General features: G+C 44.0%; 1 protein-coding gene across 1 annotated transcript; it reads right to left on the bottom strand.

The window, feature by feature from the left end:
- Positions 1-849: 849 nt before the first annotated feature.
- Positions 850-14,189, bottom strand: SLC24A1 (solute carrier family 24 member 1). Its single transcript, XM_035554757.1, has 9 exons — positions 13,266-14,189; positions 12,179-12,241; positions 11,539-11,647; positions 5,855-5,941; positions 4,282-4,391; positions 3,379-3,579; positions 2,907-2,996; positions 1,880-2,046; positions 850-1,099 (listed from the first exon to the last, which is right to left on the bottom strand). The coding sequence occupies exons 1-9, from the start codon at positions 14,187-14,189 to the stop codon at positions 850-852; spliced, it is 2,001 nt and encodes a 666-aa protein (XP_035410650.1).

Raw genomic sequence — 14,189 nt, 5'->3', positions numbered from 1 at the left:
ATGGCTAGCTTCCGTGATTGCTGTGCAACTCTCAAATCCTGCGTTCTTCTGCATGCAGAAATAACTCTTACTGGTAATTTTGCTTTTTCCTTGAAAACCTTAGTATTACATTTCCAATGGTCTTAGGGGGCCAGCAAGAAGGATCTCTTCAGATGTGCTTCTCATGTTCTGTGTACAGTTTTTTGGACATCTGTGAAGAATATTGATTATAGATGCTTTACAGTGGCTTTCACTTGAAAGGATGAAAACTGCCTCCGTGTAGGGAAGTCATGGCAAACTAGCTGCAACACAAACCTCAGGAACTGGTGTGCTCATTGCTTTTATGCAATTTGAGGGAGTTCATTTCTGAGATGCAGAATGTGTGTCTACACAGGGCTTCTGAGCAGTGTAGTTCTGTGAGGGCAAGCTATAAAGGTCCGACTCTCTTCCCATTACATAAAGATCATTGATTTTGAGTTTAAGCAGTTTATTAGATAAAACAGAGTGTGATTCTGAAAATACCATTTTAATGAGTAAACATTCTATGCTGAAAATCAGCTCCATTAGCTTAAGGGGATCAGCCACACTGAAAACTTGATGCATCGATATCATACCAGCCTTTACAGGAGTGCCTAAACACGTATGTGATTTGGTACTGGTTATTTTATTATCTGGTCTTTTTCTTATCCTAAAGAAAAATAGTAGAGGCAGACAAACCACTCGAGATTTTTTTTTTAGTATGTTAAAGATATTTTAATCTCAGTAAATTCGTTATAATTCAGGTTGCTTTGATTCAGTAGAACAATAGCTACCTTGAACCCCTTTTGATTTTTAGATGTATGCTTACACACATATTGAAGTGTCCAGATGTCATACAGATACTGGGCAGGATATTATCCTGTCTTCTAACATCACGCTGATGATTAAAAACACGAAGTAAAGAGCAAACATAGTGAGCCCAAGTATTTTGTTCATTTTCCACCTACACGCAGCAATTGAGATGATCACAAATAGGAGCATCAGAAAAAGGAGAACAATTGCACAAAACAAACCATTGCTACTAACTGCAACTGGACTGAATCCGTTGAAGACTGAATAAAGAAACCAAGGAACTGGCAAACTGCAAGTAAAGGAAAAGTAATTGAAATAAATGTTTGAAGATAGATTGTTTTCTGCATTATAAATAAGCAATTTTTCTAAAGTTTTACAGGGGAAAAACAATGCATGATTGCATTCGGTATAACTCAGCATGAATCTGATGATGTTGGCATGGAAAAATTGCATTTGGATAATACATGCACTATCATAATGCAATCCAAGAATCTAAAAGGGTTTTTAAAATAATAACTGTGAAATAAGTGTCTCTGCATGCTCTCATGAAAGAGTAAGTCCTGATGCGTTATTGATGAAAGATGCAGGCACAGATCCAGTCTTGATGCTTTATTGATGAAAGAGGCACAGATACTGAGCCTTGATTGCATAGAATCTGAATGCCTCTGAGTGACTGGATGAGTATCCTGCCTGTAAATCTTTGACATTAGCCAAAGATTAGTTGTATTTTGTCCTGAAAAATCAGTAATTTGCTGATTCAGAGTTTGGCGAGGATGGTAGTGCCATTTCAAGCTACGTAACATTATTTTAAGCTGTAGAGCAATGACCTAAACTATCTGCAAATTTAATATTCACTCTGCAGTAAGTTACAAAAACCTGTCTTTCCTGGCTTGGTTAGGTTTTCAAAAAGTAAAAAATAAATACATGTAACTGATTGTCCAGCTGCACTTCATTTAGTGCAGATAAAACAAACTAAGACCTTGCTTGGAATAAAAACAGCATATTTTGTATTTTAGAAACAAAACAAACAAACAAAAAAACCGTATTTTATCACTGAACTAATACTCACCCAACAGTGATATCAAAGATATTGCTGCCTACAGAGCTGGAGACAGCCATGTCTCCTAAGCCTTTCCGTGCGACAATGACACTGGTGATAAGGTCAGGGATTGATGTTCCTGCTGCCAGTATGGTTAACCCCATAATTTCCTCCGATATTCCAATTGTTTCACCAACCTAATAGGACAGTAACAGAGTATGGCTGTTAGTTTTGGAAGGCAGAATTTAATTGCTCTGTTCAGCCTTCCAGGTTTTGTGCCATATTTGAGTTGAAATACTTCTCATCCCCTTAACTATGGTAGCATTTTTTCTGGTTTATAGGATGAAAAGTTACATTTTATAAGGTGTGTTGATCTCAGTCTTGCTCTATAATGTAGATCACAGTGATCATTTGATCACACTGTTGCCAAGACCAAGGGAGGTAAAGCTAGATACAGCGCAACACGATCCCCTGTCCTAGGTTTGCCTCTTCTGGATGTATTCTGTCTTTCCTACTCCAAATTTAACATTGGTTGTGTATGATCCAAGAGCTTTGGGAAATGATGGTCTTTGGATTTATGGGTTGATCAACTATGCTTTGAATGTGCAATAGATCACTTAATATAAATTGAATCTACAAGATATAAAAATCTGTTTTCTAGAACACGTGAATATTAAGGGAATGGGAGTTGAGATAACTTAACAGCCTTCAGAATCAGAACCTGTATTACCCTAGAATTTTAATTAAGTAAGGGATAATTTTGTTCTGCACAAACGCATTCATCAATGAAAAGGAAGTATTAAGATAAATCTTGGTGGCACTTTTCCTTTCACTGATGCACAAATTCCCTTGGAAGCTCTTGAAAAAGAACTCTGTCAAATCAAGAAGAATGAAATTGAAAATTCCCTTCTGGGTTTTGACAAATTTTCTACTGTTTTAATGGATGACTGCAGCCCTAATTCATCAGATAAAATGCCACAGACACACACTGTTCCTTATCTTTCCATCTACTTGAATTGAAATGGTCTTGTTTGCAGACAGAAAATAAACCCCTCACCTGATGAGCCCACCACACCATCAGGTAAGAGAATACTGCAATCCAGATGATGGATCCGAAAAACGTGATGACAAAGAATTTCTTTGAATCCTGTTAAAACCAAGTTTGAAAAGAAAAACACGGAGAAGTTTCAGAGAAGTTAACAATCCTCAATTAAAACTAATCACCTGAAGTACTTCGCTGCAATCAATTGTTTTAATGTGGACCCTGGTCTCTGTATTTGTTGGTTGTTTCTGATTTTTTTTTGTCAACTTGATTAGATGACTGATAGTTGCTGGTCACTTGTGGGTTATTAAATTATCTGGAACTATGCTGCACTGCATCCGGGGCTCCTGCCCCACTCTCTGCAGCATTAACAGCAATTCAAGCATACAAAGACTCTTGACAGAAAAATAGAACTGAGGGTTCTTGCTGAGAGGAAATCTATAGTTTGGTTAATGAATCCAGCAGCAGAAGAATGATAGATTCTTACCGGGTTTCTAACATCAGGCATAGTGCTCCAGAGAGGGAAGACAATGGGAAAGAGGAAAAGGTAAATTGCTTGTTTTTTCCTAGTTTCTGGCCATTCGAGAGATAATGGCTCATCGTTTTCTTCATCGTCTGTGCTGTCATCATCGCTGTCATCCTCACTCTCAGAGCTGCTGTCTTCTGAGTTATCGCTGTCTGAAGAGGGCTGTAGGTTGGGGGAAAAAAAAAAGCCAATATGCTTTCACACTAACACTACCAAGGAGCTGCGCAGCATTTATTCACCATAGCCTTGCCATGGCAGAGGTCATGTTTGTAACGTGGCTGATGGCAACCACAGCCCACATCTTGTTATTGTAGGACAATATCCAGGTATAGCCTATCTTGGTGGAGATGCCTCTAGGTGACGAGAGGACTTGTGATCATGTTAACTACTTTGTGTAAGTCAACTAGAATGAACTTTCAGGCAGGATTTTGGCACAAGTGGAACATTTACTGTCTGTCTTTGAAAACCTTTCCTCATCAGAACAGCCAAATTTCCTCAATTGAAAGGAAGGATTAGGGAAACAAAACACGAAGGCATGCTGATGTACACAGTACAGGCAGTTATTGATCTTGCCTTACCTTGGAGTAGCCCTCTGACCTCAGAGGAGTCAACTGAGGAGAAAATGCTATATAGGAGCAGTTGGTGTCATGTTTTAGACCTGATTTGTCTTTGGTCCTAAGCCTTAATGTTTAAACCAACTCCTCGCTATACCTCATCACTGCACGTAGTCTGTCTATAGTTGCTAATTATGGGAAATGCACTGGTTTGTATCCCAAAAGCTCGAGAGAGAGAGAGAAACGAAAGTGTCTACATGAAGCTTGGTCTGGACTGGTTACTTATTGCCTATGATCCTTCTTCAAATACCTGCCCATCCTGTGGTGCGTCCGCCTTCTGTTTGTCTTTGCTGGGTTCAGAGTCACTGGCAGGAGTTACCTGAACAGTCTTTGGTAATTGTGCCTGCTTGTCCTCTTCCGCTAAAGGTGATAAGAAGGAATAACATTTTCAGTCATGGCAGCAGCCGGTGGTCACCTCCTGTGTCAGCAGGTGGGTTCGTGTTTACTACAAAAATGTGTGGTATTTCATGTTAAACCTAGTCTGGTGGCTTATGCTTTCTGTTTTCTCTGTCTACTGTGAATTGTCATTTGTAAAAGCAGGGCAGAATCTGGCCAACCTGGTATAGAAAATCATAGGAGCATCAACATAGTGCTCTGAAACTGCTGCACGAGGCACATGTATAACAACAAGGAAACGCTAATTATCTGATCTCCATATGAACAGTGTTTCTTGGTTTCAGTCTGGATTCTGAAGACTTTATCAGAGTCATCCTTACAAGCCAGAAAGATGTAAAGCTTTGTTTCCCCTTTTCTCTATTAGAGCATGGTGTTCTCTGGGGAACTGATGCTCTCTGATGCTTCTGAGAAATGACTGTTACGTGCTACCAGACTTCAGTCCCTGATCATTTGGTACATATTCAAATACCAATAGAAAAGTGCTGACACATACAAGGAAATAAATGCAACATCCTCTGTGCTGTTCCTTTCTTAACCCGCAAAGCCAAGAGGAATGCAGAAACCACAGAGAGCAGTGTAGAAATATGGATCATACACAGCAGAGGTGAGAGGGAGGGCCTGACTCTGACTCGTGATCCAATGGAGTTGATGTGGTGCTGATAACTTGCACAAAGAATTTGTTTTGTTTCTCTTCTTGTTTGTTCTCATTCACATGGGTGATGCCCAGTGTTGTTAGGTACACAGGTGACTCTTGTATTGCAGCAGTGAGCTTCTGGAGGTGGACCTTCCACACAAAATTTTGCTTATTTTTCTGAATATCCAGCCTCGCTAACAGTGCGGATCCACATTGTAGCATAGGCCAGCTCTTGCCTAATCAGCTCAGAAAGCATCTGTATCAGTAGTGAAATAGAAAAAGCAAGAACTATCTGAAGTCAGGATGCACAGACCCTTAGAACTGCTTTAGGCAAAGTCAGCGTGGATTTTTCTCTGTGGAAGTGTCTTCTGTGCCCTTCTGCGCTTTTCTGCAAGTGTGCCTAATTTCCAGGCTAGAATGAAAGTACTTTGTTTTAAAGAACACCTCATTTGCAGGGTCTACCAAAAATGAGCAGCACAGCAACACCCAAATGCTGTCTGCAATGGTCTGATTTCCCCTCTTCCACCCTTCTGGTTGCAGTTTACACTACATCCTCACAGCATTTTCTGTTTGGATTCTACCTCCCTAGCCACTCCTGTGGGGATGGCTTTTATTGTCCACTGTTAGTGTACATCAGTTGATTTCTGCTGCATTATTACAGCAGCCACCTGTGATCAGGAATAAAATCTGTCATACTGTAGCGTTTCTTTGCCAGCCCTTGGGTGTTGAGAGCTGGGAATGTGTGGGATTACAGTGCAACAAGGCAAGCAGCACTGACCTTTCTTGCACTCACCTTCTGATTTTGATCCTTGCCCAGCCAGAGAGTCCACCTTGGCTTTGGCTATGTTGCTCAGGATGTCAACCCTATCTTTAAATTTTGCTGTGAATGAGAAAGATGCATTTGTCAGTAGCTGACAACTACGCAAGCCCCTCCTCACCTGCCTCCTCACCGACAACATACACACATTCTTGCCTTGTTCCTCATACGTGGTTTGCAGTCAACACTGAATTTGAGTTATCTTTCTAGCTGTGCCCCTAAGGTTTTGACTGCTGCTAGTTGACGGCAACTGTTTTATTTAAATGCTTAGTACTACGGTAATTATGCCAGTGATTTGATATGTAACTAATACACTCATATTTAAAAGAGGATCTAGAGGGAAGATGAAATCCTTTTCAGTTCAGTAATACAGGGGATATCTGCACTTTTCAGGAAACAAATGCAGAGGGAGGAGGAGTTTCAGTGCAATATAATTTTGTTCCCAAAGGGCTGATGACTTTGTTCACACTAGATTATGTACAAGCTAAAAATGACACCTTCTTTCTGCCACGTGGCTGTTGAAGAGGCTTTACTGCGCTGCTTGCAGCCTGGCAACTTGATGGTAAGGGAAAAGAAAATTCTTTTATGTTCCAGTTTTTGGAAAATGCTATTTCAAAATATATGGGAATGTCTTCCCTGTCAGAGAGACTTGGAGCTTAACCTGAGTTCCTGGTATCCAGTTTCAACACGGCCCAGGCTATCCTGCAAAGAGAGAAATCGTTTTCCAATAGATTATTTTCACCAGAGCAGTGTCCAGTCCTGTGTTTCTGGAACTGCTGAGGACTTTTTTTTTATTAAAAAGAATGCTCTGCTCAGCTGAGCTGCTTTATTATTGTTTTACAGAAAACTTTGAAGCTGTTTTTCTCCACAGTTAGCTGTTGCATTCAAATGTCTTAACTCCTACTCTCATTGAAAGTGAGCAAGTCACCAGCTCAGAGAAAAGCCTCACTTTGCTCTAAGCTTTATCCTCTGCTGAGCTGCCTACCCTGTGACTAAGCTGAGGGTCACAGAGTTTGTACGTGGATAGGCACAAGAAGTTTTGCCTGGCTTGTGGGGGGGGCTGCAAATTAATTTCCTCTGAAAGTTTATCACGCTGAGTTAATCTACCATACTGTTGACTGTGCGACCAGAATGTGGTGGTGTCATTTACCTCAAGGGCATAGCCCTGTCATTTCATTCATTGCCATGATACCAAGTTAATAGAAGTAGCAGGTCCAAGCCATGCAGGAAGATCTACGGTTCTGAGTTGAACCTTGTGAAAATCAGTGGATTTTGGATACGTGTCCTGTAACTGTCACTGACATTAAGGCCTCTGGGGATGAGTCTTATTCTGGTGTGATTCCCTGACAGAAACACTTGTCACCAGCTTGGATTTCCAACAAAAATTGGAATCGCTGGAGAGAGGTAAAAGGATGAGCTCCTTTAAAAGGTTATCTGGGACCAAGGAGCCCAACTCTCCGCTTCCATTCGCTATTGAAGCGTAACAGAGGGAATATGAAACATTTTGCTTCATTCTCACTCTCAGCTGCTGCTAAGCACAAGCTATGAGAGGCAACGAAGAGGTGACGACCTGCTCCCAGTCCCCTCTAACCACTGGAAAACACTCTTTCTCTGTTCAGCTTCTCCCAGAAGCTGTCACAAAAGCTTCTGTCAGCAGGGTCAGGGCGGTCAGGCCCAGCCTGAAAGAGGTTACATAAATTCAAGCTCCTGGCTCCCTGCCCTCACCTGGGCCGCAGGCTGTGAGCACTGACCTGAGCGGAGCCTGTGAGCAGAATCCCTCTGTCAGGATAAACAGCTTAGGTCCAGGGCACTATCCAGTTCGCGTGAGATCAGCCTCATTTAAAAAGGTGTTAATTCCTCTGACACATTTTCTGTGCAGGATGTACTGAGATTGGAGGAAGAGTTGGCTATAAGCTGGCCAGATCTGCAGGTCAGCATGGGGAGGAAGGATATCTGTCAGCTCAGCCCCTGCTAGCGCTGGGGATTAGCCCAGCTCTGCCGAGCAGGCAGCGTGCTTGCTGTTTCAGCAGCCAGGGACCTCAGCCCGCTGGCGCAGCCACAGCTCCTGTCATGGCCAAGCATTTTGAGGGCACTGCCAGTGTTTGTGGTCCTGTGGTGCGTGTGCCAAGCTGCCCTCTCAATGACCAGGGCAGTCCCTGGGCATGACTTCCTCACCGGGGAGGCGCTGTCTGGGTGCTGTCAGCTTCCAGGAGCTGGTTTATAGGGGGGATCTCTCTTCAAGCTCCATCAGGTTCATGCTGCGTGCTTCAAAGTCCGCCCAGCTGCTGCACTGGTGGGCCTCCAGCTGCCTTTTGGTGCTGGTTTTTAAGTATTTGCTCTGCTGATAACTGTGCCACCTGGTCTGAGAGCCCATCACACAGGGCATGCCTATGTCCAGAAGCCCTGAGATGGCCTCCAGGCAGGTTTCTGCCCTATGGATTGGCAGCACCCAGCCTGTACTTGGGATTGCAGCTGCGCTTCTGCCTTGAATTTGGCTCTTGTATTTAATTCTTTGGCTCTAATATTTAATCCAACAGAACTAACTTACACCGTGGATGATGGAGAGGATTTTTTCTTTAAAATTTGGCATGAAGCTGGGGGATTCTGCTGCCCTAAAAGTACAAGTAAAAAAAATACTTTTAATCTCATGATTCCTTTTGGCCCTTTGTATCATGTTTCTCCATCTTAAAACAAGTGACTGAATGGTAAAGAAGCAAGGAGAAACTGTAGCTGCCTTCAGTTTTTGAGCTCAACTCTGGCCTGCAACACTGCCTGCTGCTTTGTTCTAGTGTACTTTCCAAAACTATTAGCTCTTTAAGTGGGATATACTGAGAGTTAGAGTTCTAACAGCATTGCTGCTGAACCCTCTGCCTTCATTCAAAAGTAAAAGCAGGTTTCTGTCATCATCTCTGTTTGACTGTAGGGTGTAAAGAATAATCTGATAGTAAGGCTGGAGGTTCAGAAATGAGAGGGTCCCTCAGTGTTTCCAAAATCCTTGTTCCCTTTTGTTCCTCAACAGTTCCCTCTGGTGTCTAGCCAGGAGATCTTGAAAAGAACTCAAGCTCTGCTTCTACACGCTTTCAGAGAAAGTAAGGAAAAGACCAAAGTTGCTGGAAATTACTAATTTGAAAAGTGGTACCTTTAAAATATAAACTTCTGTCAAAAATGTAGTTCAGAATGCAATGTAAATGTTAAAACTTCTAATGCAAAACACCTGATCTTCTGTAGGCAAAGGACTTAAATAATGATCCTTTCCTAATACAAAAAGAAATGACAAACATTCTGAACTTAATCCATTGATCAAATGAGAAATTCCGTTTCACAAGGGGTGTTTCATTAGGAACAGTGAAAAAAAATTATATTTCTACTTAATTCTAAGTCCTCTGCCTCTGGAAGTCGGTTTTGGAGGCCCAGTGCTGTCAGTTTAACACACAATTTTTTTATTCTTGCTGCTCTGAAACAGCTTCTGTGCTGCCCAAGTAAAATGCAACTGCAGCATAAGAAAGGAAGCCCTAGAGAGATCCTACTTGCAGTAGGTTAAGTTAGGAACTGCTGAGAAATAGTTGGCAACCTTTTTGTTTTGTAGAGTGTTCTTTACCACAGCCTCTAAGTGCTGATGCTACAGGCTTTGGCAAGAAGGAACAAGGACCCTCGAGGACGGACAGATTGCTTTGGGATCATCTTTTATACTGGAACCTAATTACAGAAATGTGTCTGGTACAGACTGTTCCGTACGTGCTGCAAAGAGAAGAACTTTATGGGTGATCAATGGGAACCAGGCACCCAGCTGTCCTGAGGGCACCGAAGGGCTGCAGTAATATTAACACAAAGGCTGTGCTTGCAGTTGTGAAACACCTTGGCAGGGTCAAATCCTTTTCAGAATCACCCTGGGGGACTCACTTCATCTTTTTGGCAAAGATCCTGAAGGCACTTAGGTGGCTCAGTTTATTCAGAAATGGTTCTTTTTCTCTGGATTACCTTTTCTTCAGGTATGAATTTAACAGATCAAGGAGTGTCTCCTCCAAGATACACAGTACCTGGGACACTGGGAGCTTGATTTTGAGAGCTGTGCTGTTGTAATATCAGTAACTTTCTTTATCATTACCTTTTCTAAGGAGCTGTGTCTGTTTCAGCAGAGCTGAGTGGAACAGGCATACACCTGGGGCAGAGGTTAACTTGGTGGCATTATTATAGCAGAGTCTAAGGAAAAACAGCCTTTTGGAGAGACTGTAGCCCGTCCTCGCTGTTGTTATGAGAGTTGCGTAGGTACGTAAGGTCACTCTACCATCTAGTGGCTGCAGCACATAGAGGTAGTAACTCAAAGCCTGCCTGGCTGAAATGAGAGGGGAAGTTTTCTTTCAGAAGATCCAAACCACCCCCTAGCCCCAGTTATTCAGTCTTCACAAGTCATGGCACTGCAGCCGTTGAAAAGCCTGGCTTTTCAAAGAAAAGCTGGCTGGGGCAGTGCTGTAGCACTCTCCTTGGTCTGGGCTAGCACTTTTGGGTCCCTGCAACTCCTGCTGAGGTCCGAGGGTTTCACTGAGCTGAGGACACCAGCCCCAACCAGAAAGCCAAGTGTGCGCAGGCCTGGGGCTGCACAAAGGCATGTAGAGGTGCAGGAAAGTTAAGGTGTTGGCGGGTCTCTGAGTGGCAGCAGTCCCTCAGGTCTGGCACTCTCTGATGCTAAATCAAATGGCATGTCCTCTCACAGGTTTTTGGTTTTATCCCTGTGCTCTTGGTTCCACCATTTTGCGGGGAGCAGGATGGGAGGCAGTACAGCAAACCCTGGTGAGTCTGGCTCCTGTTAGGCTATGATTAGTAATTTGATAGGTGCCTTCACTAAAATCTGTCGAAGCGGACACTTTTCTTTCTTGTTGTCCTTATAAAGCCTCCTTTGTTCCCTCTGTCAGTTCATGCTGCTGCGATTTTGATCTGGAGAGTCCTTTTTGTAACCTCACCAATAGACACGAGAGACATTTATCTGCTTAGCTTCAATCTCTCTTTGAATGGACAGCAGATAATCTCTTTAGAACAAGTAGGGCAGAGGAGGGACAACGCGTGTGCTGACCTAGGAAAGAAAACCTAAAAAAATGCCTTTTTTAACTTTCTTTAGCATTTCTTGTTAAATGAACCTCCACCCTGTGTTTGGATTAAAGTTGATACAGGTCAGCATGTTTAAGATTTGTGTACAAAGACTCTGAGTATGTCTGGAGATGTGGCTCCTCTGCACCCTGGGCAGTTTAAAAGGTGTCTCTCAGTCCTGAGCTGATCAGCTCTTGGGCCGTGGGCAGTTGGCCCATTGCCTGCGAAGTGCTCTGGGTAGAATCATAGAATGGTTTGGGTTAAAAGGGACCTTAAAAAATCATCCAGTTCCGTCTTTCCAAGGGCAGGGAAACCTTTCTCTTCACCTCTGGTCAAACAGTTGGAACAGGCTTCCTAAAGAGGTGCTTGATACCCTGTGCCTGTTCAAGAGACATGACTGCTTGGGGTGTACTGGGAAATACGATGAGACAAAAAGTAGAGGCCTAGCCTCCAGTTAATTTCACTGTTTTATGTTCAGTGGTGCTGCTTTCCACCAGTAAAAGACATGGCCCCAGGTTAAACTGCTCTGTGATCAGGGCTGCAAAATGAAGTCCCTCAGATGGGGAGCACTCACTCACCTCCTGCCAGGGGGTCCAGGGTGTGGATCATGAGTTGGAAGATGGTGCTGCGCATTTGAGAGTTGTGCAGGGAGGCTGAGCTGCTGCCTCGCTGTAAGGCCGATGTAGGCTACGGAAAGGTACAACGCAGCAGTCAATAGCGGTTTTCTCCTCAAAACCTTAACTCTTGGCTTTGCTCTGTGCAGGGGACGCATTTACGCAGAGGCTGATCTCCCAACCCTGGGAACAGTAGGAACCTTTCAGTACTTGCTGTGGGGAAGGACAGATGCTACCAGCCTCTGCTCTGGGAGCCCAGAAGGAAAATCAGCTACAAAACCAGGTCAGAAAAGTTATGCTCTGAATTCCTCTATGCCTGTTTTACCCTGTTTAAAGTGTAGAACTAATAGCACTCTGCTAGTCAAATCCACTTGGGCAATCTGAGATGTCTCGTAGTTTTTTGAAAATTCCTTTGAGGACACAACTCAGCCAGCTGTCCTCTTAATTAAGCTGAGGATGCTGCGCCAAACGTGGCTGGTTCTTTGCATGAAGTAGGATCTGGTCCAGGTTTTTTGATACAGAAAATGATACCTTTACTCACAACCTGACATGGGGAGGGGCTCAAAATATGGCTTCCTTTCCCAGCTAAGTTGCCTAGACCTACCTGCAGCTTCTTTCCGTCTGCTGGCTTCTTTGTTCCATCATCTGCAACTGCCCCACTGCTTTTCTGCATGCAAAAAGAAGAGAAAGGATTGAATGCCGTTACTGCTTCACCTGCTCTTACAGGATCTAATGATAGCTCATCAGGCCAGTGTCTGTGAGAAAGTGGGAAGGCTAATACAAATGGCTATGGATGCTACTGAAAGAGACAAAAGCCACGTGGCCACTGAGAGAGGCAGGATTCTGCCTACAGCTCCTCGGTGAGGATGCGGGTATCCCATTGATGGTCCCAAATGGCCTCTACCTTCTGATTCCCGGAGATGTACACAGCCCCAGACTTCATCCCCAAACACCTATATCCTGACTCATTTTCCGGCTGAGGCAGATTGAAGGTGCACAGGGGTGTCTTTTTCCTGTGATCAGCATTACCTTCCGTATAAGCAACTAATTTTTCCCAAGGGTTACCCCCAGCAGCTCTGCATCATGCTACTCTACGCTAGTGTGAATTCTCTGTAAACTTAAAGTACGAGAGTTTGTTTCCTTGAGTCTGAAGGGCTGGGCACAATTTGTGGTGATCTGTGATACGCATGTGTATGGCTGCAGTATTTCGCATGTGCATCCCACTGGAATGTAACACACGAGCTCTCAGGACTCCCAGCCACAAACCCTGGCCAAAAGCCAGACCAGGAGGAGGAAAGAAAGGCACTTTCCCTGTTCTGCACACCTTCAGCTATCCTCACCCGTCTTCCTTCCATTCCTTTAATTATGTGAAGGGAGTGTCAAGACCAGAAGCGACAAAACATGCTTGAGCGCTGGTGGCATGCATGTGCCTGGTAAACCATGCCAATGCCAGAGGACAGTTTGAAATCTAGCAGTCCCTGCACCACAGCTGGCAGTAGCACCGGTCAAGAGGACAAAGATGCAGTAGGAGTAGGAGCAGGGGGAATGGACAGAGGAGAAGTGTACAGGCAGACTCAAGGGAGTCTGTTCTGTTTGAGTATGCGCTTTGTCAAGGAGATGCAGATTTTCATTGTGTTTTATGATAGAATGAATTATTTCCAACTTGCCCTTTGAACAATAAGGACACCAACCTTCCGCATATGCTCTGCTGATGCTGCCTGCACAGCATTTAGCTTCTTGTTCAGCTCCTGCTTCACCCATTGCTCTAGGTACACGTTGTGCTTCATAGTGAACACATATGTGGCATAGGCAGTCAGTAAAAGGAGGCTTTCCCACCAATCAATGACACTGTCTAGGAAAAACAGGATGAGCATCAGTAAGTCTACAATGTAGAATGAGATGTCTCTAAATAAAGGCCACCATGTCAGGTGTAGTATCTCCCTTGAGAAGAGGGCACAGGTGCCAATGACAAAGAGGATATTAAACACTGCTGAGCCCACAATGGTACCGATGCCCACATTGCTGTGTGAGATGAAGACACCTATGAGGGAGGTGAAGAGTTCTGGTGCTGATCCACCTGCTGCCATGAAGGTGGCTCCAGCCACATCTTCAGAGATCTGCAACTTCTCTGTGATCACTCCCAAAGCAGGGACAAAATACTCATCACACACTATGGCCAAGGCCACAAATACATACATCATGCCAAAGATGTGAAGTACAACCCACCCTTGCCTGCGTTCTTCCACACTGAATAGGTCCTGGGGATATTCTCCTTTGGACTCGTATGCTGGCTTTTCATCTGGGTAGCTTTCACTGACGTTTTCTCGCTGTGGTGTTGTACCCACTGATGTAGTGATGGGCACAGTTGGCTCAGGATCCACATACACACAGTGCCTTATTTTGGGTGCTGCTGTGACGTTGCCTGTTACGGCAGTCTTGTTGCTGGCGAGGTCCCTGGAGGTCACTTTCACAGGGTCCTTGGGTTGGGGTGCTGTGTGCGGTGCTGGAAGGGGAGAGGGGCTGAACTGGAGCTGGTAGACAGAGAGGAGCAACACTACGGCGAGCAAGAAAAAGATTCGGTTCCGTTGTAGCCGCCTTCTCCGTGGTAAATGCAT

This window comes from Cygnus atratus, chromosome 11 (assembly GCF_013377495.2).
Source record: "Cygnus atratus isolate AKBS03 ecotype Queensland, Australia chromosome 11, CAtr_DNAZoo_HiC_assembly, whole genome shotgun sequence".
In the NCBI taxonomy this organism is placed as follows: domain Eukaryota; kingdom Metazoa; phylum Chordata; class Aves; order Anseriformes; family Anatidae; genus Cygnus; species Cygnus atratus.
Note: the sequence above shows the minus strand (reverse complement) of the source record. Positions and strands in the feature narration are given on the sequence as shown.